This window comes from Corapipo altera, unplaced genomic scaffold (assembly GCF_003945725.1).
Source record: "Corapipo altera isolate COAL_440 unplaced genomic scaffold, ASM394572v1 113, whole genome shotgun sequence".
Lineage (NCBI taxonomy): Eukaryota > Metazoa > Chordata > Aves > Passeriformes > Pipridae > Corapipo > Corapipo altera.
The window spans coordinates 6,792,973-6,820,137 of record NW_020884895.1 but is presented as its reverse complement, the minus strand read 5'-3'; the positions used below and the strand labels follow the sequence as shown (position 1 = coordinate 6,820,137).

At 36.2% G+C, this 27,165-nt stretch overlaps 1 protein-coding gene across 8 annotated transcripts in view; it reads left to right on the top strand.

The window, feature by feature from the left end:
• NLGN1 (neuroligin 1) overlaps positions 1–27,165 on the top strand; it is a 386,460-nt gene that overhangs the window by 179,107 nt on the left and 180,188 nt on the right. For 5 of the 8 annotated variants that reach the window (XM_027647412.1, XM_027647416.1, XM_027647414.1 and 2 more), the window contains 2 exons: positions 213–272; positions 9,848–10,000. The exons of 1 other annotated variant lie outside the window; for it this stretch is intronic. In XM_027647412.1, coding sequence (XP_027503213.1) covers positions 213–272; positions 9,848–10,000 — 213 coding nt within the window. The remainder of the gene's footprint in view (positions 1–212; positions 273–9,847; positions 10,001–27,165) is intronic. 2 more of the 8 variants (XM_027647418.1, XM_027647417.1) reach the window with 1 other exon arrangement.

Below are 27,165 nucleotides of genomic sequence, written 5' to 3'. Positions count from 1 at the left end.
AGATGTTTCTAATAGCTATACCCCCTGGGAAGGTTTTACTGTAATGTTTGAAAAACGTAATGAAAAATTGGTTGTTATTAACTAAGATTTCCCTCCCTGCAAATGTTTTTCTTGAAACGTCCATGGGAATTTAATATTCACTGTTTTTTTCCTCAGTCTTGTATATTCTTGAATTGTCTTTTTTCCTCCATTTTCTCCGTTCTTAATCCTAGGTCCCCTTACAAAGAAACAGACAGATGATTTAGGTGATAATGACGGTGCTGAAGATGAAGGTATTTTTTGCCGCCAAACTGATTTGCATGACAAGGATCCCTGAAAATCTTTTTTCTCCCCTCTTTTTTTGACTTCTTGTCTTCTTTTGAAGAGTTTTTTTTTTTTAATTCCCATTTTTGATGTGTTTTGTCTTCTTGCTTGTTGTTATACATATATATTTTTAATTTTTTAAAAGAAAGAATGTTGTTAAGTTCTACATTTTGATACAAAACAGTAACAATATTTAAAAAGGAGGGTTTTTTGTTTTCTTGAAATGGACTTTTGATATGTTGCATCCCACCTTTTGACTGAATTTTGTCCATACTATTTAAACTAACACTCTTTTAAAGTTTCTCTGTACACCTTTTTGCATGTTTTCTAACCCTATGTATTTCACCGAGTACAAAGATGTTTCTTTTTTTCACTGACTGATCTCAGTTTGATAAACATATACAATGTTGTGTTTATAAAAGGAAAAATACAGAAAATTCTTAAGAAGTGTCTCTTAAGCAACTGAATTTCCTCAAATGCAAACCCTTCCAAATTTAAACTGCTATGGAAAAAATATAAATAAATGAAAGGCTACCCCATCTCCCTACAGAAGAGAGGTAGCTGTAGAGGCAAGCAATATTGGCTGTTGGTGAGGCTCTGTGGAGCTAAACTAAAACTAAAAAAAATCTGATCCCTTCTGTTTTCTACAAGCATGCAAAGATGCCTATCTGCTTGAACTGGCCCTTAGAAAACCCTATTACCAAGTAAAATCAAAACTTTGAAATGTCAAGCATATTATTCTGTTCATAAATTATGTCCGCTAATCATAAAGCAATGCAGATTTGATATTTTTTCAGGGCTATGAAAATGGTAACAAGGGGCTCTTTTCTTGAGCAGTCTCATCCCTTCAAGTAGATGTGCTTCAAAATTCTGAATCTTAAACACATACTTTGTATGTTTTATGGTGAATGAGTAAAACAAGTTAACATATAGGACTGGTAGAGTTGCTGCTTGCTTCTCACAATCTGGGGGGGGGAGAACTGGCCAGATACTAAAATGAAATTTAACTTGTAATATGAAAGGCTTTTAATTAAGAAGCTTTTCCTCACGTGGAACATTAACCATTTAACTTAAACAGAAACATGTAGTCTTACCACAAAAGATGAAGGCAGGCAAATACGGGCATTTAACTTCTTGCCCAATAACTGAACAGAGACTTACAAATAAATGCACAATTTTATAAATGTCTGATTTATGATCCTCTACTGAATGTGTATGTTAAGCATATGAATGAAAGCGCACCAGCTGGCCCAAGATTTGCAAGTTTTGATTATTTTAATAGTTGAAAGTCTCCTTTGAAAGGTCTTGTGTGTAGTGGTTTAACCCAGGAGACACCCTCACTCTCTCCTCTCCGGTTGGATGGGGGAGAGAACTGGGGAAAGAAATAAAAAAGTGAAATTATTAATTGAGATAAGGGCAGTTTAATAGGGCAGAAATGAAATGAAAACAATAGTAATAATAATGATAAAAAATGAGAATATACAAAACACATGATGCACAGTGTAATTTCTCCCACACGCTGACTGATGCCCAGCAGTTCCCAAGCAGCAACCTCTGGACAGCTTTCCCCTAGTTCATATGCTGAGCATGATGCCATAGGGTATGGACTATCCCTTTGGCCTGTTTGAATGAGCTGTCCTGGCTGTGTCCCATCCTAACTTCTTATGCTCCTACCCCGGCCTACTTGCTGGTGGGATGAGAAGCTGAAAAGTCCTTGACTTAGTGTAAGCACTGCTCAGCAACAACTAAAACATTAGGGTGTTATCAATGTTTTTCTCATCGTAAGTGCAAAACCCAGCACCATACCAGTACTAGGAAGAAAATTAACTCTACCCCAGCTGAAATCAGGGCACATATTATTCAGAGATAATTAGGATAATTCAGATCCTCTTAGCTTTATGAGGCCAGGATAGTTTTACATTAGTTCATGACATAATATTGCAAGGGATATTCTTGTGAATTCTCCAAGATCTGTGACATTGAATTAGAAACTGTAAAAGTTACTTTGTCTTGTTTTAACAATATATTTTAAGAAAGCATTTGAAACTTGGGTTATTCACCCAGTGGGCCTTAATAGCTCTCCTAAATTGCTGTATAATTGCCAAGACAAATGCTAATGGCTTAACGTTTGTTGAGTCCTTCTCTGCTTAGACACACTTAAAAGAGACTACTCAGTTTGCTGAAATTCAGCAGAGAGTGGTAGCTGTCAGAAAGTGGTTTAGTACTTAGGATCAGAGAGTAGGGATCTCAGTCTTCAGAGAACAAGTGTCCATGTCAGAGAAAACCTGTCTCCCACATTGACAATTGTAGGAGAGAGAAGAAGGGCTGTAAGAACACAGCAGTCAAACTACAAGGGAAGAAACACATTTACAACACTAATAAATCTCTGTAATTTATAGGACTGGGATTAATTTTCTCTGGTGTACAAGTGACAGTTTTGTTCTCCTTTCCATGCCAATAGAAGAATGCAGGCAGTAATTAGACTTTTACTGCTTCTGAGAGGCACAGAGAGACAGGGGAAATTTAAATTTTTATGATCAGTAGACACTAAAGGTCGCTGGGATGTCTGCTAGGTCGGTAGAAGCCCTGTCTGCTGAGACCCTGCATTTCCCAAAGGAGGAGTAGTATCAGATGTCCCACATTTTGTGAACCTGCTCTTCTGCATTGAAACTCTAGCACTTGTTGCACATGTAGAACTGAAGAGTTCAAAAACTTAGTCATATGTATTTGGGTATGAGTAGCAGGAAAGAGAGAGGCAAAGCAAAAGGTCACTCTAGCTGTCTAACTTTCTGCTAACCTGTCTGTCAAACCCTTCACCTTTTGCACTGTGGTAGATTTTATGCAGGGTAAAATTCTACAAATTAATAACTGTGGAAAAATAAAATAAATGCGAAACTGAATGAATGATGAAGTTGGAATATTAGGGAGACTGTGCTATACACAGTGCATAACAACTGTGTCATATAACCATAGAATCCATGGCATATAAACAACATCCAGTGATTTCTGAAATGCCTAGGAAGATTTTTGTGTTAAGAAATCCAGAGATCTCACTACTGTTTATTGTAGTATACCTTTCTGAAAAAAAGATCTTCCATAGCTGCTTCTTGGATCAAATGCCTGGAGAGCATTTTGTGTTGTGTCACTCAAACATCAGAGTTTGATTAGAAGATTTCATCTAAAAACAACGTTCAGTAATGCTACTCCCATCTGCTGCTGCATGTCACTACCACAGTTTTGTGGTCCAAACCTTGCCAGCACAAGGACTGGAATCAGTAATCAAACTTGGATATCTGGTATGTGCTGCAACCAGTAGACCAGGCTTAATTAGATCATTTTTCATTTTTGTTTTCAAAAGACTCAAAGGCAGCAGTGCACATTACCAGCTAATGATCTGCAAATTTGCTGTTTAAAGAATGAAGGTGTTTTCAAATTCTATGAGTGTGAAATAGGTGAAAAGTCAGAAACAACATAAATGCCTTTTTCCCCCAGACCGGATACCTGCTTGTTTCTCTTTAACTCTTTCACATCTACACTCAAATTGCTTACCTGTTTTTCAATAAGTACTGAACTACTCAGCAGGCACCAAATACAAGAGTGTCACCTGCAACCAATGAGCACTGGGGCATTCCCTTTTTATGGCAGTGGTGGATTTGCCTATTTGCTGACATACAGGTTTGCAATATCTAGTATAGATGCAAAATTTAACTTCAAGTTGCTCAGTTATATAAACTGTACCTTCCCCAGTCTAGAAACAAGGTTTAGTTTTAAAAAGTAAAATATTTTAGTCTTCATGTCTTATCTTAATCTTGATAAGCTAATAGTTTGACTTTTATTTGGCCGTAGAAAAAATCAGTGACTCTTCTACACCCTAAGTTCCTATCGACTAAAATCCTAAACATGACTTAAATATGGCAACAAAAATCATTAATCAGCCAGTATACTCTGGGATAAGACTTGGACTTCTAGGTAGTTAGAGGTATATGAGATATCCATGGAGGACTGCTCACAAATGAATTCTCTTCCACCACTCAGTCGTACACACCTTACCTGGCACATCCACCTGTCAGTCTTGGATCCTCATTTAATCCCCAATGCTATTTGAGCCTGTCCCAGTTTTTAATGTACTCGACCTCACAGCATCCCTCTGCAATAGAGGAATGCTATTCCATTTTTAGGAATGAGGAATGCAGACACAATGTCTGTAGTAAAGCAGGGAACTGAGAGTACATGCCTCAGAACTGGGGTCTGCACTGTAATTTCTAGATGATTCTGCTCTTCCCTTCTCCCTTTCAATTTCTCCTTTGGAAAAGGAGATAGATTAGGAACAGATGTTGCTGTTTGCTCACAGGCTGTAACTGTGATGATTCTAATAATTTAGTCTGATGCTCTGTCTTATAGGAGCTGTTGGACTTCATTGAATAAAGGAAGTTCTTGGTCCAGAGAATGTCTTAAAACAAACAAAAATCCACTCAAATTTTAAATTGCTAATGATGCAGAATGCTCTGCAAGTCTTTTCATATGCTTAACAGACTGTAGTGCCATTGGCTCAAAGGAGCACTTTTCAGAACTGAGGATCTCCAAAAACCTCTATCACTGCATTAGTATTAAAATAGATTGGGTTGCCAAGTTTAGCATTTCATCTGCCTTCAGCTCTCATGGTAAGAAATAGGGAGGGAAGCAATCTTTCTGTCTGGCACTGGTTGCACATTGTCGGACTTCAGAGATTGGTAAACAGCAGAACACATTTGTCTACCCAGCAAAGCAACCACATGCTCCAGCCTTAATTAGAGCCTCTAATGAGTGCCAGCCAGGCTGGGGTAGCACAGATCTCACCACTTTGGGTGAGCCTGGTGACTGATACATGTAGCTATATTCGTGGTTCCTGTTCATCCTGTTCATGTGAGTTCTGTCATTTCCCCTCCCAAGCAGAGCTTCCGATGCCACTTCCACATTAAATTTTACACCGAGAAACTCAGTTCAGATTGTGTTGGATTTTTGTGATGATGTTATTAATACTCAAAAACATGCATAATAAAATTCTGACAGACCTTTAATTTAAGCACCTCTTTAGGGCTCTATTCTACTTTTAGCACTGCCAAGCGCTGTTTGTACAGTGAAGAGTCTGTCAGCTTTTGCATTTCTAACCATCATCTTTTAATATTTTAAAATTACTACCTGCGTGGCTATCGAGGTCCTGCTCTTATGAGAATCTGCTCCAGATGCTTACCTGTAAAAGCACTGGCCTTTTTTGTGTTAGGATATACATTCACATAGTCCTCCATCAGGATCTCAAATCATTTTCAGGTAAAGAATTTGAGAGTGCAAAAATGATCTCCTGGTTTGACTGATAGGAAAATAAACAGAGAATTCTATTTATCTGAAGCCTGGTGGGTGCAGGTGGTTATTTTAAAATAGAAAACATACCTAGAACTTTGCTGTCACTCCTAACAGAAGTTTAATAGTTACTTTAATAGTCTCAGAACATCTAGATTTATATCTCATTTTAAAAACATGGCATTAATGGATGTTTACATATTAGCACTAAGTGCACTTGCTTATTAAAATGGTAGTGCATTTATAAGGCATCTGATGGATTTGAACTGAAAGGTCAAATGCCGTTAAGAGGCTTTAAAATGATTAAGAGTAGCACTGATTTGTACCATGCTCTACGCAAATATTTTTGACAAAAGCTTATAGAAGAGTTACACATAAATCATGTTACATTCTATTGAGGGACCACATAGGTTTTGCAGCAGCCAATCTAAAATTTTGCACTGTTCTTGTGCTGTTTCATGTTTAAAAGCCAAGATTTACTTAACACTCTAAATCAAACTGTCACAATTTTTTATATTATCTGGAAAAACACTGCTTGTGACATCAGCACTAAACTAATTTTTTTTTGTGTGAAGTTGTCTCCAGGTAGGCTTTCTTCCTTTCCCATTTTGGTTGTTCCCTGCAATTATGCTTGTTAAGTCACGTGGCCAATTCACATCAGCTTTGAATGACTGAAGCTGTAATTATGTTTTGTTATAGATGACAATTGTGACTGGTATTCACAGTCAGACCCGGTTCCCTGTTGTGTGATGCAACAAACATAGAATAAAAGAGAGCCCTAAATTGTCTGTAGCATAATTAAGATGAGACATAAAAAGTAGATGCAACAAATATTAGAAGGTACAGAAGAGAGGAGATAATAGAAATAATTGTAAGAAAATTAAAGTATATGCAATATCAATAAGATCATTCTCTTCTGTACAGTAAGACCTACTTAGATGTTTTATGAACTAGCAATTTAAAGCCAAACAAATCACAGCACTCAAAACTTATCTTCTGTGTGACTAAAAACAGAACTGAGTTGAATTTGAGAAGGATTTTGAACAACACTATCCTGACATATATCTTTGAAAATATGAATGTGTCTGCTTTTTAATTAAAGCAATACTTAATAAAAAGCAACAAAAAAGTGCAGAACGCAACTAAATTAAATCAGTCTATAAATCTACACTTGGCAGAAACACCACATTTACACCCCAATTCTTCAGGCTCAGAATGAGCTGCATCCACAAATAACTATTAATCTGCATCCATGGATAACTATTAATCTATTTGAGAAAATGTAACTACAGTTTCCTAAGCTCACTCCAGCACACACACAAAAAGGACTGATAGCAGGCACTAGGAAAAAATGAAAGATGCATCAAATAATGTATGGTCAGGTTTTGAAAAGTATGTGAATGCCAAAACATCAGTTATTTTCTTTGTTGAAGTGGACATTGAACTTCAATAAACACCTTTGAAAACTGCATCTTTCTGCAGCTTTTGTACCAATACAGATTTTTCTCCTCACAGAGCGCCACCACTTCCTCCAGTTTAGTTTGAAAGGATGGGAGTTTTCATGGGGGAATATTTGTTCTCTTTAAGATACGAATCAATTCTTGATTAAAGTCTGATTTTTTTTTTTGATCTCTTCCTCTGATCTTATTATTTAATAACATCCACTGTTAATAACATCTGTACTTAAACTACACTCTCCCAGCTGAATATTTGTACCTTTCAAATATTCCTGGCTGCAATTGATATGAAACCACTGACCAAAATGCAGTGATGACTCTTCCTCCCATGAAGAGCTGCATAGATTTTGTATAAATCATAGCCCAAAGTCCCACTAGCCTCAGATGAAGGCTGCACAACCTCACTGATGTCTCCAGTAGCAGAGTACTTCCCAGAACACACAGGAGCACCATTTTTCTATTGTAGAAGGGATTCCTCTTAAGACTTATGAATTTGTCAAAGCAGCATGAGGAAAGCTCGTTTCTCATGTCATCTACTCTGACATGGCACAGAGGCAGAGCTGAAAATTAGCCTTTTTTATCTATCTGTAATCTTTACAGCAATATTACTAGTAGAAAATAAGAAGAGTATGGTATAGACAGAAATCACTTCTTTATATATGAGATTTTATTCATTAATGTGTGCTTCCATTCTCAGATAAAGGATGCCCATTCTTTTCTAAATATTCCAATTTTATTTTCCAGATAAACAGGCCAGTGCTACCAACATTCCAGGGCTGTTCACAGTTGGTGCTGTGTAATTCTATGTCATTTTAATTAAAGAAGAATTCTGAGACAGTCTCCCCCTGTGCTACCATCAAGCATACAATTAACTGTGTACAATTTCTGCTGGGAACAGTCATACAGTGATTTCAGATTAATAATTTATTATTGCTTCCATATTTGTATCAAAAGAAAAAAAAAACAGAATAGACTATGAACAAACCATCTACTAAAACAGTGTATGAATTTGAAAAGACTTTTTCCTCAGTGTAGATTTTAAATTTGAGAAGCTCATAATTCCATCCTATAGACCATGAAGATAAATAATCTCCACAGCTTTGCACTCTAAAAATTGCATGTTGGAAAGCCCTTGCTAAATGCTCAAGTGAGGAGGGTAATACAAGCTATTTCATGCACAACCTTTCATCATCCTTTTGGTCCTGAATAAGTGATTGTTCTACAACTTCCAATATTGAAGATCCAGTTTCTGATCTTGACTGTTTTGGCATTTTCTTCAAATTAGAATCAATATCAAAATAATAGTAGCAGCTGGCTTTCTATAAACAGACACGTCTGCACTGATCTTTCTCAGCGAGTTCAAAAAGCAGGGCTTTTAGTGTAACTGCCCTCACCTGTTCTTTACAGTGCTTTAGAAACGAGTCTAACAATTCTACCGAGAGCTTAAGTGAAAGCTTCTTAACTAAGATCTCTCCAAATCAAAGGGGTAAACAACACATCTGAGGTTTCTTCAAACACTGAAGGCAGCAATCAGGGAAGTCACTTGAATACTGTCATAATGACAAAAAATTACAACCAGAATATTCAGTACAGCTCGTCATTGGGAAACTTTCCTATGCTCTCTTGCTATTGTCTTTCTTGATTCTGAGGGACTGTACAGCATATTAAGATTTGGGTGGTGGAAAAGGCTCAGGTACCCAGCAAATGAGATCAAAATGCAATTTAATCCAGATATAAGAGTCTAAATTTACACGTTAGCTGTGGTATTTCCTGTCCAACAGAAAAAAACCCCCAACTTCTAAAAACGTGTATCAGCCCATACTAACTGTTTTGAATTGGTACTCAGGAACAACTTTTCCTCATGAGCAGCGGTAGTGTTCATATATTCAAAATTTTATTCTGAGTAGATGCATCAATTTGCAAATAGGACTATTTGGGGCTGGAGGGATATCTAAATCTAAACTCAAAACAGTATGACAGTATCTAATTTTGTTGTCGGAGAGAATGGCAGAGCTTCTAAGATTTAAAATTATTCCCTGCATTTGATGTCACCTTTGAGAACATTACAATTATTTTGACCACAGAGTTATTAACACTGTTCTAGGCAGCTATTTTTTCAAGTATACAGTAGTTTTCATGCTTTAGGAAATTAAAAACCATCTATGAACCTTAACCTTCAGGCTACCCACATTATAAATAATATTCATTCGAGGTCTGAGTGTTAAAGTACTTTTTCAGAACTCAGACTTCAGTCCCATCCGAAGACAGCTACTTATACACCTCTTTTACAAATTACTAATCTTACTGGGTTAGAAGCAATCAACAATTATGTATGAGCAGAAATCTTGTTTATCTTAATGTGTTGAATTTCCCTTAGCTAAGAGGACAGAAAGAAGGACTGAGCTTTCAGAAGTGTTCAGATGAAATGAGCTCACACTTATGTTAGTAGACATTTTACATCCAATTCATCAGGAACAGACTCAGACCACTGACCCACTGCATTTGAGTAAATGTGTTACCATTTTCAATGCCTTTCTGCCTTGCTGAGCCAGAGTGTTTCCAAAATAGGAATTTTAGTTACGAACAGGCCACAAAGAAATACTTACGCCCACCTGGCCACTTCCTTAATGAAAAAGATGTTGCTTGAGAAACACTTAAAGAAAAATAACCTCACTAAAAAAAATTAAAATATTGCATGTATCTTCTTCGGTACTTTCTTGAGATAAAACGTGTCTTAATATTTTTTCCAGACATTCGGGACAGTGGGGGACCTAAGCCTGTGATGGTGTATATTCATGGAGGGTCCTACATGGAAGGCACTGGAAATTTATATGATGGCAGTGTTCTAGCAAGTTATGGGAATGTGATAGTCATCACAGTCAACTATCGCCTTGGGGTACTTGGTAAGAAGCTTTCAGCTTTCCATTAATCCCTGCTGTCTGCAATGCAATTCATATAATACATGAGAACATATTTGGGAAAAAAAAAAAGGCAAAAGAACAACAACAACAATTTTAAAATATTATTTGTCATATAAAAGGTTTGTGTTCTGTGGGTGAGATATGAAGACAATGCAAGTGAACCTGCTGTCATGTGGTGGTATGAAACAGGTATTCCTATTGCTGAGCTGTCCAGACAGAAGAGTTCTCTTTTTTTTTTTTTTATTTTGAATAACAGTGATCCTTTCCTTCATAGACAGACAAATTATTTTAAAAAAACGAACTATTAAGTCACAGATAATAGGATTTTCTACTGGAATGAAAGAAACTAAGTTTTGAGAATTTGAAAAACTGAACAATTTTATGAAAACACCTTTTTACCTGATTGTTTTTGGAGCTTCATTGTGATTTCGAGAAGTGTTATGGGTGTCATTCAAATATCTCCAGTATTTCTTTTCCAGACCAAATTAGAGAATGAATCAGAGAATGAAAAAGTTATCTTTGGTTGTTTCGAATACATTCAATAGACTCTGCTCATGCTGTGTGTGGTATCCCTCTGGTTTGTATTTCTGAAAAAAAATTGCTTTGCTATTTGCTCAGTGTAGTCACATTCACGATAAACTTCACCAACTCTTGAGAAAATATAATTGTTTTTTTCTTTTGCGTATTCTACCAAAATGTTGCATACTAGGACTCCTGAAGCAGGACTTGGATTCTGGGACACCATGGAGATCAGAATACTTACATAGGCATAAAGGTGTTCCCTGTAACATCTGAATGGGTGTGACAGGCCAAGTGTCATTCACAGCAGAGCGTTGGTTCTGAAGACCAGTCAACTTTATATTCCAATCATGGGCATTAGCAGTGTCTGCTGCTCTGGTTTCCTTTTGTCCTTGTAGTTCATAGTTGCTCTGTTTCTTGGTGTTTTGAATTCAATTAGCATGGTCCCCAAAAGTATTGGTCTTGGTTTGCTCATCTGGGTAATTTTCTTCCAACAGTTTCGTTTTTGTTAAAAATCTGACATCCTAATTTCATAAGGAGGGAGTGGATTTTGATTTTAGATTTTGAAATGGTCTACTACTGTTGTGTTATACAAGGGACTGAATAATTTCCTGAAAGATCTTAATTATTTTTTGCTGGATTTATCTTCTTACTATTGAAGGTTTCATTTGTAATATACCACTTCGAGCAAGGAAATTCTGGTATTTTGTGTGTTTTTCTTCCTCCTTCTGTTTTTCAATTTCTGTGGTGACTCCAAGTCCTGGACACATATTAGTGCAGCAGTTAGTAATTTGTAATCTGTGCCTCTAATCAACATTTCAATTTGACACCAGTGCTTGTCTTTGATGTCTCAAACAACATTTATCCATAATATATGCCAGCACAAAAGAAAATATCTAGTATCAGAAAATGCTGTTTATTTTTGTATATAATTTAGTCTGCTTTCTAAGTCATTAGTAATTGAAGTGTTTAGGAGGGCTAGCTACTTGAAAGATGAAAATTAATACACCTCTGTTGATGATAATGGTTTTTCCACTTGCAAATTAGCACTGATCCCTGAGGTAACCCATAGCTAACATCTCACCGAGCTTAGGAGATTTCATTTGTGTTCATGCTTTTGTGATTCTTTGGACTTTGTGGTCTTTACTGAGCCTCAAGGGGCAGAGAGCTAATTTTATTTTAAGTGGGACTTATTACAGTAAAACCTCTAAAATTCACAGCAGAATCCAATGATTGGTATGAATACTTGAAATTACTTTCAAACTAACTAAAATAACCCTGTATCAGGTTTGCAGAGGTTTCTTAGTAGAAGAAATGCACCTGTTAACTCTGTGTAGAAGTTGTCTATATTGTATTTGGTACAATGCCCATCTGTCATGTATGAAATAAATAACGATGGCATATCATTAAATAGGTAGTGTAGAAACACAGCAGCAATGAGAAAAGAAAATTTGGGCAGTTTACATTTTTCCTGCCTCTTCTTATTTCCTGATCCATAGGTAGCCTCAGAGTAGGGCTTTCCATAATCATAGTAGATATCAGCTTTTACCTGTGAGGTTTTGAAACTCTTATTCCTCGCTGTTACAGCAGAATGATGCTGTGACCCTTTGTGGTCAAATGAAATAAGGTATGGTTTTATAAAAATGTAGCTGACAAATTCTCAGCTTCCCTTATCTGATCATATCCCACAAGGTGAGAAGTCCAGCTCCACTGACTGTTGCCTGTGGGACACTTAGATTTCACTTCACCACCCTGTAAAATGCCTGGTTGTACAGGCAGAAGAAATATAGGAATTATTTTTCACATGAGAAGATGTAGGGAAAAATAAGATCTGTCCTCTCACTTTCACGTGACCCTTATTGGTCTGGCTTTCTTACATCAGTCTTTTGTGTATATATGTCTTTATACAGATGATCTCTGTGAGTCCTCAGAGTTCTGCCATTGTTTCAACAAGATTCACACTGTGGCTTTTCTTAAATAAATAAAATAATAATTCATTATCATTCAATAAATGTTTAGAGCTGCAATAGCAACATTTTCTTCCAGACCAGTAGTGATGGGAGCAAGGATGTCCTGTGATGTTAGGTTCCTGACAATACTGCTATTAAATCCTCAGCAGACTTTTAGTGCAACTCAGATTATTTTTCTCTTTATTCTGAGTTGAAAGATCCTTTTTTTTTTTTATGGACTAGTCTGCTCAAGGGACTGCTTTTTATGAAGACGTAAGATTTGCTTATAAATAAAATTTTAGAAAACATTTAAAAGGAAATCTATTTGGTAAAGAGAAAATAATAATAAAAATTAAAGAAGGATGGAGCAAGTGCATTTTAAAAACAAAACCAAAAATCATACAATACCCTCATGAGCTCCCTGGCTCAATTTTATCTTTGAAACAAATCTGAGAATGCAAGTCTGTTAGAAACTGTCCTTAAATAAAGATGATGAAAACTGAACTCTCTGTCCTGGAAAATTGGGGGCTACTGAGTAAGAAGCCATTGGAAACAGACTATTTATATCTTCTTTAGATTCTCTTTGAGTGCAAGTCCTGTGCAAGCAATCTCCTCTAGCAAGGAATATTGCACTAGCAGTCTAATAGCCTTGAAGGACAGCAGAGGAATAAGTGCAGATATATTCTTATGGCTTCTTTTTAGGAAAGGGCAGATATGAAAACAAGTTCGGACTTTAAATTCAACTAATCTGAGACTTCAAATGCTTACTCAATATATATCCATCTGGTAAAAAACAGGCACATTTTATTTAAATTTCATTTAAAACTGTGAAAGGATTATAAAAGAAGCATCTTTAACATCCAGAAAAGACAATGATAGACAGATTTAATACTGCCAGTGCTGTTTTCTGTGTTCTTTCTTATGAAAGCTTTATTTAGACAAGGAAAATGCTTTGGCTCATCAGTGGCTGCTACCCCTTTTAATTTCAAGAGGGGAGAGAAAGGAGAGAGGTGGTTTATGCAAACTAGGAACTTGTTTCTTCATTTTATTAATTTTTACTCTTTGCTCCTGATTATCTTTAAACCACAGGACTTCAATAGAACTGAAAAAAAAATTTTATTGCAGTTCACAGACTGAACTGGGGTATAGAATAGTGACTCACAGGAATCTCCAGGTTGAGCACTGTTTTATATTTCCCATTTTTTCCTCTTTAAAAGGCAGTGGTTGTCCCTACAGAAACAGTAAATTGTCATTCCAAGGGTCAGTGTTAAAAAGTGGTAACAAATAAAAAGGAAAAATTGTCTGTATTTTGTATTTTCTATTTGGCATTGTGAAGGCAAACATTCTAAACTTTTAGACCAAAATTCATGTCAAAATGGAAACAAACCCTTAAGTGAGATTGTCTTGGTTATGTCTTTCTTCTTTAATTATAAGCAATTTTCCCTTTGGAGGAGGGTATAAGAACCATTCTGTCACTTATCCTTGCATTTGTATTGTCACCCCATAGTTGGAGAATATTGACTGGGATTGCTGAATAGATGATACGTATCCAGGTATTCCAGCACTTTGATCTTTTTTTTTTGCCAGTTAGAACTTTTAATGCTGAAAGTAAAGTCACTGCAGCAGACTGCTTGAAAGGTCTGATATCCTTATTCAGGACACTATTTCCAAAAAAACTGCACTGAAATCACTGGGGCTCTTCAGTGCAGTGCATCCCCCTGTGACAGAGCCTAGTTGGCCATAATTTCAAGTGAGGCAGTGAGGAACAAGGATACTGGAAAGGTACTTGCTACTCATGCACAGAGCTGTTTTTTTAAGAAATCTGCTGTGTTTTACAGTTCGAAACTCAATTTTTCAGTAGCGTGTTGTGTGACTTGACTGTGCTGGCCTGCATCATTCATGTCAAATAAAATACAGAATAGTGAAAGAAAAGAGAACAAAGCAAAAATAGTCTCACAAAAGCCCTTTCCTACCTTTTTTAGTGACTGTTAGAGCTTTCTGGATAACGTAGTGACAGAGGACAAGTCTTATTATGCCTTAAAATGTTTTGTTGCTGTGTGTCTGAAGATATTAGGAAAATGCATTAGGTTTGAAAGTACATATTGCTGCTATGCAGGATCATGCCAACCAGCAATTTCTTATAGGCTAAAGAAGTGTGTGAAATGTAAGGATACAGCCCTGCAGTAAGTGTTGGGCAGTCTGTGCCAAGCCCAGCATTTCTGCCATTATCCATCTTGCTCTCAGCAAGACGTTGCACATTCCCAACAGGCAAAAAAAAAGATTAAAGCACAACCTTTCCTCTATGAGTAAGTTCTTGCACATGGGTTTGTTTCCCTTACTATAGTAATTCCAGAATGTAGCCTGGTGAACCTTTTCATGGGATGAAGAATTATCAGTTGACCATTTGCAGGTCACAGAGATGAGAATATATTATAATGAAAACTACTTCAGAACAACTTGGAAGTACCTGCCTCTTTCAGGAGACTAATTCCATTGGGATTGACTGGAAGGTACTGTCTTGTTTGGTTTTGATACTTTCCTCTTTTTAAATGGAATAAAATACCATAATTTTTCCTATTGCTTTCAAATTAGATCTGTTTGTTTCACTGTTAATCTAATTTCTGAAACTGATTGATCTTTGTTTTGGTAATTATTTACTTTGTATTTTTTCCATCACATTGTTTGGATGGAGTATTTTCTGCCTTGCTCTCCTCCTTATTTTGACAACTGCTGACAGTATTAAACAGAGGATATCTTGCAAATATGATCCAAAATAATACATAAAATTTAGATATAACCCTTTTCAAAATTGCTTCATGTCAGATTTAAAGCTTTGGTCAACTTCATAAAGATACTGTGATGAATTAGTGTCCTGTATTACTTAAGTATTTTTGCATATATAACCTTTCATATTCTTATTCTGAAATGTGGAGATTGTCTTTCCTTCTGAAAATAACCCTTTTTACTTCAGTAAAAGTAAGCATCTCATGGCATAGTGACTATTCAGTGAAAGTAACAGTGCAATAAGAAGGTTTATGTTAGTTAGATATCAAAGGAGATAAAAAATGTACAAAGATTCTTTTTCCTACGTTAGTTAGACTGTGGGGTTTTCTTTTATAGTTCAAAATTTAATATCCAGTAAAACTGGGAAAATGTTTGATCATTAGCTTTGGTGACAAGCACATCCATTATCTTTTTATGAAACCTTAAAGGTACTGTCAGGAGATGGCATTTTATTCCAGCTTTGCTGCACCTCCAAAGGGTCTCTGATGAGCCTTTTTTCTATTATCCATTTCCTAACATGTTTGAGTAAAAATGATAGATGAGCAGAAGATTATATATTATTGCCTAATTAAAAGTACATTACATTGAAAGTGAAGATGGGAAATTAATAGCAAAACACATCAAAATGTGCAGTCAAAAATCATTCAAGTTTTCTGAATTGGAAGAACATGCAGTGAATGTTAATCTATAAATACTTCTAGGGACCCCTGGCAGCTTCATAACAGTTCTCCTTTAGACATATGAATATGAAGTTGCTTATAAATGAAATTTTAATATTTTGGGATTGCGCAGTAGGGAATGTGTCCACAAGGCCTGATCTGATCCCACCTCAGCCTTGGGCATCAGTGTTTCATGGTATAAAACCCTCCAAACAAATTTGATTCTAGATAAATGGAAGAAGTTAAGATAGAGCACTGCAGTTATCTATTCCCCCTGGTGCTGTACTTCACAAGGTCTGATTTACACACACTTAGAATTCTAAAAATGTATTAGACAATTCTTATTTAATATAGCAGGTAACCTCAGGGCAGCCCAGTTTGCAGGAGGCCCAAGCACAGCTCATCTAGATTTGCAGTGTCCTAATTTCTTAGGTCCGTTACGAGAATTAGCATTCAAATCTCAAACCTGCTGTAATTAATGACATTTTAGAGGGGTTTTTTTTTTGTGAGCTTGTACCAGCCAAAGGGAGTGGGGTATGCAGCGAAGCAGAGAAAGGAAGATTGCCACACTTGAATCTGTACCATCAAAATGACAAAATGGACCGGCGGTAAACAATAGGTTATTGACTGGAGATGTTTAAAGGGTCAACTGCAGTGCACAGCAGGCAAGATATTTATGAAATGAGAACCCTGAATATATAGTGCACTTTTAAAATGAACCATTTCTTTTCTATTTGAGCTTTTTGTAGCACAGCAAATTGACATTATCCACCTGCTTGGATAGATGCATACACACACCACCTTCTCTATTTTTTAGGGCACAAAGACATCATCTTATTTGCCACTGAATAGGTTTCTATCTTGGTACAGGCACATTTTAAATAACAGGTTGATTCTAACATTCGTCACTAGACTTCTATTTTAGTAAACAGAAAAATAACAAATAACAAACTTTAAAACTAATAATTTTGGCATGAGAGCAGTTTGTGTCTTTTCTGCCAAGAAAAATTACTTTTTTCAAAGACAAATATCCTTCATCAGTATTTAATCATATAATAAAAGTATTCCAGTTTTTCCAAATAGCAGATTTATCTTCAACAGCATAATAAACTTCAGCATGATAATATTTGCAAAATAGGAAAGAAAAAGTGTTTACTGAAGACAAGTAAACACTTTTTTTTTCTGCCTCAGAAAAAAAAAAAAAAATCAAAATCTTTGACCCTATTATCTGATATGATGTTATTTGTAATTTTTATCACCTAGCTCTGTGTAACTACCTTCACTTTCCTCTAAGTAGTATCTCACCAAATTACTTTTACAACATCACCGATCCCCGTGCAAACCCTTTAATCTGCAGTATTACTAATGTTTCAGCTACACAATAATAACCTGTATTCTGCACTATAGACTATCCTAAACCTTTGGCTGTCTTATGATGGGAGATTTGTCAGGAAACCACATTTGGCCCCATCCTTAGAAACAAACAGAATTTAGGCTCCTCTGCCTTCGCCTGAAAGCCAAACTTCCCAGGAAAGGATCTGTCTGACTATAAACCAAGATGTGGGGATAAATTAGGATTTTTGTGTAATCTGTATCTCACTGCAGAGCATTCCAACACAGAAATAATCCTCTGAGTTTCCAATATTGTGTTTTCCAACCAAAGCAGGGAGACATTAAGAAATACTCTAGAGCTCAGCATCTTGGGGAGGTCTGTGCCCAGTTTGGGTGGGCCGGGCACTCTGCACTCCTCAGTTTTGTGCTGCTGTAATTCATGCCCAGAAAAAAGAGGTGAATGAAGATTCTTTTAACGTTTATGACAGAACTAGCAGGACAAGTGGATGGCATACTTCTAAATTCCCAGTTCATTGCGTTTAAATACATATATTAAAATAGTTCTCTGAAGCTTAAATTAAGCACTTCTGTATACGGTGGGGCTTTAGAAGCAATAGATAACTTGACAGGGATTTCCATTGCAAATGTTGCTCTCATTTTTCACACATTTCAAATGCATAAAATTGCTCGTTTTATGGGTTTTTTTGGTGTGCAAATTAGTTTACATTTATAGGTACTAGCTCAAATACTGTTCTGATACTTCCTTGATGTAGTACCTCATGATATTTTTGAATCAGCTGAACAAGATCTGTATTTTAAGGTTGTAACAGCACTTTTTAAGGATTCAGAAGAGTAATGTGAACAATAGATCTAGAGGAACAAAACTCTCTTGGCAGCAGTACTGGTAAGAGAGGGTCCTAAATTCTTTTTCTGTTTAATGTGTGATCCACGTGTAAATGCCTGCCTTAACCAACATAGAAAATACTACAGTAAAAATGTAGCAATTTGCATTACCTTCCAATGGAGAATATATAGAAAACCACATTGTTTAATATACTGAGTTCTTACATCCCACAATGTACTAGCAAATAAATATCATTTTGGCAAAGACTGCATTTGAATATATTATCACATGAAAAAGTGCTACATGAAGGCCTATGAAAGACCAGAGGAAATGATGTATATTGGTTAACATCCCTTGTTAAGCAAAGTATGAAAATTGCCTTCCAGCAAATATAAATAATAGATACCAATGTATTTGTAAAATTATTTTGAATATATCTTATCTTGTATATGTTGCAAGCTAAAAATATTTTTGAGAAAAGAAAGATTTCTTAATTAAGTATTTGAAATATGTCCTCCATGTTTCAGGGAGTTTATTGCTTGAGAAGCAAGACACAAATAAATCTTACCGGTGTTTTTCATTATTCTGCAGTAATTTTTCACTATTTTTTTTCAAGGTTCTAATGAAATAGAATGAAAATGAGGTGAGCAGTCTTTCTCTGGGATACTCACTGCACATTCAAGAATTCTACTGGGTTTAAAAATTATTTTTCTGTATTTTTTTGGTCAGGTCTTGAATGTTTTTTTTTTATAGAATCTCCAATACTCATTATTATTTGTTTATTTTCTCAACACCTTTCACCAGGGTTTTGGGTGAGGGATCTTAAATTGCCATAGTATGCTGAAAAAATTCTTTGCTTTTTATTTTAATATTGGAGAATGAAGTGTTCAGTACAGAAGTACAAAATATAAAGTGAGAAGAGGCATAACGCCATGCAATTTCAAATAATTTCAGAAGATAAGGCAAACATATCCCTAACCTGTTTTCCTTACTTTAGTTCTAATGTCCCATGAGTTTGGCAAGCACTTATTTGTATCACCTCACTAATTTCGACAGGAAACACACAGATAAATTAATTTCTTAAAAAAAAAAGTTGGTTTCCATCTTTACTTGTTGGTATAATATATTGCACATTAGTTGATTTGCTTCTATGATGAAATTTTCCTTTCAACTCCAGGTAGACAACCATCTCCACTGGAGATGGGTTTGCATTTCATCTGTGAGGCTTTGCTGAAGCAGGGAGACACAACAAGGTGTGTTTTACAGAGCCCTTAATGCACATCCCATGTGCCTGTGAGGCATGAGGCCAAAGGCCATGTGCTTTCAGCTCCACATGAAACATATTAATGACCCTGTAAAATACACCCTGGAGCATCCTAATGCTGCTATAATTGTTCACTTTATTATTACATGCCTCTGGAAAAAAAAAATCTCTAAATATTTTCCTTTCGCTTTTATATAGTCCTTAACTAAGAAGGCTAAAGGATGGCAAGGAAAATGTTCACATTAAAAGGAGTATTAACTTTCTTTTCACCAATTTTTTTCTGATCATTTACCTCTCCTACAAGGAAATGGCTGATGGAATTGGGTTTGTCCGGCTTGGAAAAGCTTCGGAATGACCTGATTGTGGTCTCCCAGTACCTGAAGGGAGACAACAAGAACTGTGGAGAGGGACTTTTACAAGAGCTTGGAGTGACAGGACAAGAGAGAATGGCTTTAAACCGAAAAACAGTAGTTTTAGATTGTATATGAGGAAAAAATTCTTTACTCTGAGGTCTGTGAGGCGCCGGAACAGGTTGCCCAGAGCACCTGTGGATGCCTCATTCCTGGAATTGCTCAAGGCCAGGCTGGACAGGGCTTGGAGCAGCCTGGTGTAGAGGAAGGTGTCCCTGCACGTGGTGGGGGATAGAACTAAATGATCTTTAAAGTCTCTTCCAACCTAAGCCATTCTATGATTCCATGATTTAAAATTTTCTCTTCTAACTCTTCATGTGTTTGCACATCCTGTGTGTTCAAAGCTTAAAAACTATTTCATTGCTGAGTTGCTCCTCCTGCTGTAATTGATAGCTGTTTGGATGCACATTATTTGGATTTTGATTCTCATTAGGTTCTTGAATTTTTATTAGAGATAACTTTAATAATAAACTTTTCTAATGTGTGTTTCCTCCAGCTGAAGATGTGTATTCAAAATGTTATTAATATTACAAGATAGTACCTGTATTTTCCAGCAACCACAAAATTCGGCATCTGTGGTAGTACCTGAATTTCATCTTTGCAGTTGTTTCTAAGCTGAAAGTTATAGAAGTGAAGATCACAGTTGGAAATTTAAGGTTCCATTCTTAAATGGCTTTAAAACTATGCACACATGTCCTTTGTTTTCCCCTTCATAAGCACATAATGTTGCTTTTCCATCCTTTGAAAGTTCTATATAGTTTTTTGTCTTTTTTCTTTTTATAAATATTTCATAGGTAGCGTTTTGATCTCTGGTTCAAATTCAGCCTTGGCAGCCGAGGTTTTTGTTGAAGAGTTTGTCTTGAAAGTACTGCATACAAACAAATTTACAAACAGGAGTATATTCAATAGGCGTAGTGGAACTGATAATGTTGAAAAAGTATTATGAAGAATAAATGTTCAGTTTTAACCTTTTTTTTTTTTCTTGAGACATACAAAATATGAAAAAAATAGCATTGCTTGGCTATAGTGCATGAAAGATTCAGCTGAGGGTTAGAAGAAATCTGGGTAATCTCAAAAACATGGGAAAAAGCCCTCATCTTGCAGACAGTGTTGTCTTGCAAAAACATCCACTTCCAGGCTATTACAGAGCAGGTCCTCTTGCAAGATGGTTGCAAGCAGCTGTCACTAGGAACCATCACCTTTGCCAGAACCTGACCTGTTTTTACAAGGACCAACCACAAATAGGAAATACTGTGTTTTGTGCCAAAGAAACAGCAACAGCATTTTGCATCTGTAGAAGAACCACTTGGTGCAGAGTCTCTGAAGGAGGTGTTTGTTCTGTTTCTGCTGCCTAGAGCACTAAAGAAAACTGGGTCTATGTATTTATTTTTCCCTTTTATTCCCATTCTTGCAAGCACCTTTGTGGATCCCCACTCTTCAAATCTTCACAGTGTTCCAGAATGACTCTGGATAAGTTTTGGATATTGCACTCGTAGAATGTGGGTCCTGCACTGCTTTTATATGATCCTTTACAACACTCCAACAAAATAATATCGAAAAATGATCCCAGGTAGGTTTATTTCCCATTAATGATTGAATGCTGACATTGGGGTGATGGAAATAGATAAGTTCCTTTGTCTGACTGTACAGATGTCAGCATTTGTCACGAGACTGCGCTTTTCATTTACACAAGCGCTTAGTCAGTCTTTTGCTGCTAAAACTTTTGAGTCCTTTAAAAGCTTTTTCTATCACATTCTCTGTAGTTTCCTCCAGGGAGACCTGCATGATTTAGGTAAAGATAATCAATCTCACTGAAAGAAACAAAATTACTTGTGACGATCAATGTGTGCTTATAGTTACTTGTTGTTAAAGCCATCCTGCAAAGTTGCAGAACCCTGCAGAAACATATTCAGAACGTGGTTCTTAACGTCTCCCTGCCAAGCAAGCAATATGCAAAATGTCAAAGTAAACTAAAACAAGCATATGAAGGGGTCTGGCTTTCACTAGTTTCAATTTGAGTTTATATAGAATGAGGAAGATTTAAAAAAAACAAACTCAGACTCTTCTAGTAGCATCTAGGAAAAGGACAAGTGGCAATAATAGTCCAATAATAGAGGAAATTCCAGAAATAAAAATCTTGTTTATTCTGAGGGTGGTCAGACACTGGATCAGGTTGCCCAGAGAGGTTGGGGAGCCTCCAGTGCGTGGAGATATTCAAACCCTGCCTGGACACAGACCTGAGTAACGTGTTGTAGTTGACTCTGGTTTAGCAGGGGAGGTGGTTTCCAAAGGTACCTGATGCCTCAAAGTTGTGATTCTGTGATCTTAAGGCAGAGTAGTGGGTGTACTATGAGAGGGCAGATGAACTATTCTCTAGATATGTACCTGATCTTTTAACTCCTGATTATCATTTTAAACCTTTTCTCTGCATAGTCTGGGCTCTCATAAAAATGAATTAGACCATTATAGTTGTCTTAGGCAAAAAATATGCTTTTCTGCAAAGCAATAACAACACTACTACCTTTATTTTTTGACGTGAGTAGATATATCATCTACTTGCATGTGCTGTGGTTTCAGACTGTGGCTCACTGGCACAGAGAGGATTACTTATGGTACCATCCCAGTGGAGTAAACCAGCTCTGTTTTGACAGTCTGGCAGTGAGAGATAATGATCTGTCTCCTGAAAACTTAACGGTGGCTTATGTGCAGAGCAGAGATGCAGAACCTTTTTCACACCTAAGCCTTTCAAGGTCTTTTGGTAAACCCTGCGCTTATCATAGTATTACACAGAAATTAAATGGGGGGTGGAGGTGGGTGAGAATCACGTGGTCACAGGTTGCATCAAGTGAAGTCTATGCTGTAGCTTTTTCAGCTGGAATTTGGGTTTTCGGGAAAGGAGCTCCTGATTTTAAGGAATCCTAAAGATTTCCTGTGAGTTATAAGGAATGGAAAAGTACGTTTTCTCTCCTTTCTTTGCCTGTTTTTCCTCTTAGGAAAGGGTCCAGTGTAAACTGGGTCTAAACCCATGAAATGTTGTTTGGTTTTAGTTTGGTGACAATCATTTAGGTTCAACCTCCAGTCACTGAGCTATATGGCATCCTCCTTTTTTTTGTTTTTGTCATGCCAGGGTATTTCCTTTGTGCTGCCACTCATGTCGCCGTTCCTCTTCCACACAATTTGGCAATTCCCGAGCATATAATTTTTCACATCTTTTGACACATCTTTGAAAAATCACATGTTGATGAAGACCAATTTCTTAACTAAAAACTGACTATGCTACAGGTGAATACATCACTTAGGGTACATTAGTGAAATTCTAAAACCTTATTTTTTGAAAGCTGATCATATACTAAAAGCAGCAAAAAGGAAAAAAAAATAAATTGCCAATTACAGCTAATAGCTTTCTGCATTTGACATGAATAAAGCAGATTGAAAGTTCTTTTAAAAGCAGCTTCTCAGTAAATCCAAGTAGTGAAATGTTTTGGAATGAAGCAGTTGCAAAAAGCAGGTTAAATGTCCTTTGCTTAACAACGTGCAGAATATAGAAGTCTGTTTTAAAGACATCTTTGGGGATTTCTCTGTAAGAACACAACTGATAAATGTGTTTGTTTTCTTTTCCCTCGAGAGTGTTTACATACATCTGATATTATTTACTGCATCTCCACAAAAAAACCTCCTAAAAAAAAGTGAGTTTTAAAAGAATGCCAAAAAAAGATAACCCTAAGCTAGTAATAAACCTTTTTTTATTAAATATTTTCTATATTACGAACTCTTTAATATCAATATCTCTAAGGTAAACCAAACAAGTTGAAGTACTTTTTTTCTGAAAGCTGAAAATGTACTTTGTATATTAGGGCACTCATTTTTCAGAAGGAATAGCACAGTAGTTTTAATGATGGAAGAATTTTGAAGAAAAGCCAAGAGCTTGTTATACTATGATAAGTCAAGAAGTAAAGATGACTCACCAAAATAGGGTTTTCTGAACATTTTTTATATATGTATTTTTCAGTGCTGTGCAAAGCACAGATGAAAGGTTAAGAGAGTAATAAACAAAGCTGGAATGTGATTTTGATGGGTAAGCTGCACTTTGATCTTCAGACTATAAAACACTGCTACCTGGGTCAGAACTAACACTCAGTAGGACAAACAATCACTTGTTCGCTGCACTATAAAGTTCAAAATTCCTTATTCTATGCCATGGTAGCGAACATTCTGTGGCACTAAAGGAAGAAAAGGGAGAATTAGGGTGTTTTAGCAACTAAAGCAACATTAAACGTATTTTAATTAAAGTTCCTCTTTGAAGTTCTATGATCTTTAACAAGTAGCACTATAGAAATAGATTTATAGCAAATACTGAGCAATGTTAAAGATCTTGAAAATACTAATAATATATGGAATTACTTAAAACCAGAAATGAAATTAGAAAAAAATCAGTGTTGCTTTGATTTCAGTTAGGCAAAATTACATTCTCTACTACACCCAATTGTTCTCCTCCATTTTGATTTCATAGGATCATAGAATATCTTGAGTTGGAAGGGACCTAAAAGGATCATCAAAGTCCTACTCTTAGCCCCACACAGAACAATCCCAATTTCTATTTTCTCCTACTCATTCATCTCTTCAGAGAGATGTCTACTTCTTTTTAAGCTTCTTGGTTTCACCTGTGCTTTCCAAACACAATCAGCTGTGCTCTCAGGTCTGCAGCTGTGCCACCAGTGTCCCTGGAAGTGTTCAAAAAGACCTTTAGATTTGTCACTTGGGAATATGGTTGAGTGGTGAACAGGGCAGTGCTGGGGGAATGGTTGGACGCTGATGATCTGGGAGGTTTTTTCCAACCTTAATGATTCTGTGATTTGCACACTGCTCTGTAGTTTCACATCAGTCCGAAGAAGAGGACAGTTTGAGTCTGCATGGTAGCAGAAAGAATACAGTAGAAAATCCAGATGCTTAAAAAAACTCCATGAGTTTGATGTTTCCTTTCTTTTGGCATGCCTGGTCTTTGTTGCTAAAGTAGTTTTTGGGGTTTTATATCGCTCATGATTTCCGTTGTTCCAGATTAACTATAAATATAAGTAGTTCTACTGATTGCAGTTAGATTGCTCACATAAAATTAACATATGATAGATTTTTATAGAATATGAATCTTGGAGAATACAGTAAATAAATTTGTGAAGGTTTGCTCTTAGGAAAACTGAAAAATAAATATTTTTTTCTGCTTGGAATTTCAGTGCAGGAAAAAGTGTGATTTCCACTTGATAGTATTTGTTTTGCATTTCAATCTTAAAATAAATATTAGTAATTCTAAAGATACATACTTTTCTTGATTGTCTTAATAAAGCCCTTGTAGCATTTTACTGGATGACAATAACAAAATTGACTGTTTTTAAAAAAACAAAATCCAACCATTGGAAAGTACTTTTTTTTCCAACAAAAAGCACACCTACAGTGACCTTTTTATGTACAAGGTAGTCACAAGATTATCACCTACTATGAATAGGAGTCTCACAAATGCATAGATTGTGCTTAAAAGTGTGACCATATCTTTTAATTACATCCTTGATTCTAGCAAATCTCAGGCAATAAAAAACTCATTAATTTTAATTGTGTTGGATCAAGCCCTGTATTTATAATGGGATGTAATTGTCCACTGCATTCATGACATCTGGCAATATAATTCTTGATCATAAGGAGAGCACTTTATTGGGGCAGGATTAGCCATCAGGCAATGTTAGTCACGAACAAAAAACTATTCAGAGAATTCCTTCATCAGTGATTAGGAAATAAGTCAGAACACATATTTATTTATATTTATTTAAGTGTTACATTGCTCCTGTCACAATGATGTCAACCTAAAGTAGATACAAGCTGTTGTTCCTGACAGAACAACTCAATTTCAGTCTGTTAGAGGTTGAAGGATATGCCTATTTATTCCATATTTTTTTTTTTTTGTCCAGAGATTTCCACCACTGAAAATTTGATGAGCAGGAGAGAACTGACATGCCATAAGTGTGAGCTGGCCCACGGTATCACAGTGCTGTGGTATGCCTTCATGGCTTGATTTATCTGAAAAAAGATCTTTAGTGCCCTTCACAACTATGTCTCAGCAGAGAATACTGGAAGTACCCAGACTGTTAAATCTACCCTGGATTGCACGATACATGTTATTTATCTGTCTGTTAATTATTCTTGACTAATTCATTAATGACTTTCTCTTTGATTCATCTACAGAGACATTGATGGTGCTCATGACTGAGTCTTTCAATACTGTTGCTATGTACAGTCCAAATATTTGGGTTTGGGGATGAAACAGGGAGATTAAGATAACACAACTCTCATTTCACACTTTCATCTTGACAGCGTTTGTTTTGTCTCTCAGCCAGTGAACATTGGCCTGGCTGCCTGGCTGTGCACAGCTCAGTGGAACCCAGGAGGGGAATGATTATTACTTGCTTCTCTCCTGTTCTACACCAAATAGCAGGTAGTGATGGCATTTCCTCTCCCTTGATCCTCCATCTTATACAAGGCACTTTACTCCAGCAAGTGCATAATACTTAAAGCTATTGCAGTTCTGTACACCCTCAGAGACTCTATTCCAGGGTTTCTTGTCAAGGAGCTCAAGTGCTGTGTTGAATTGTGTGACACACAGGGAAGTTAATAAAGGACCTGTGTTGGTCTGAAAGCCAGAGTATGCTGTATCCTTACATTTGGAGTAGTAATAGAAGAGAGACCAAAAATTTGACATTGCAATACATTTATTTTTCAGGAGGCTATGTTTAGTATCTTGTTCTTCACATGAAAAAGCTTAATTTCAAGTGAAATAAAACCTAATTTCCAGGGAAAATAAATCAAATATCACAGCTATCCCACCTTCGCTGAATAACTCATTAAAGTCTTTAAAAAGTAAATAATGATGGTTGGAAAAAAAAAGACTGTTAATAATTTATTTAAGCAATTTAAACTATTGGTCACTTTGTTGTAAGTTTTTATGGGATGAACCTTGTTTGCTGCTTCTTTTCAGGCTCTAAATTTGTAGAATGGATAATGGAAAAAGCAAATATGCAATTGAATATTTTTTCCCAGACAGTCCTGTACAGGTTTTGATAATATTTTCAGAAATGGCCTGTGCCGATATATCCGTTTTTGTTTTAGAGAATAATTAAATTGTAATGCATAAGGCTATCTGAAATTGTATCAGTAAAGTAAGTAGTCAAAGTGAAATGTGCCGTTGCATGAGGGATGAAACAGAGGAAATAGAACAGTAATATTGGAATTATTCTTCTAATTAGCTTAGATTCACTGTTGTTTCTGGCAGTTGAGATATATGAGAGCTTGGTAGAGAGACAAACAGAGGGAGATGAATGTAACAGGCCCATGTATACGTGGTTT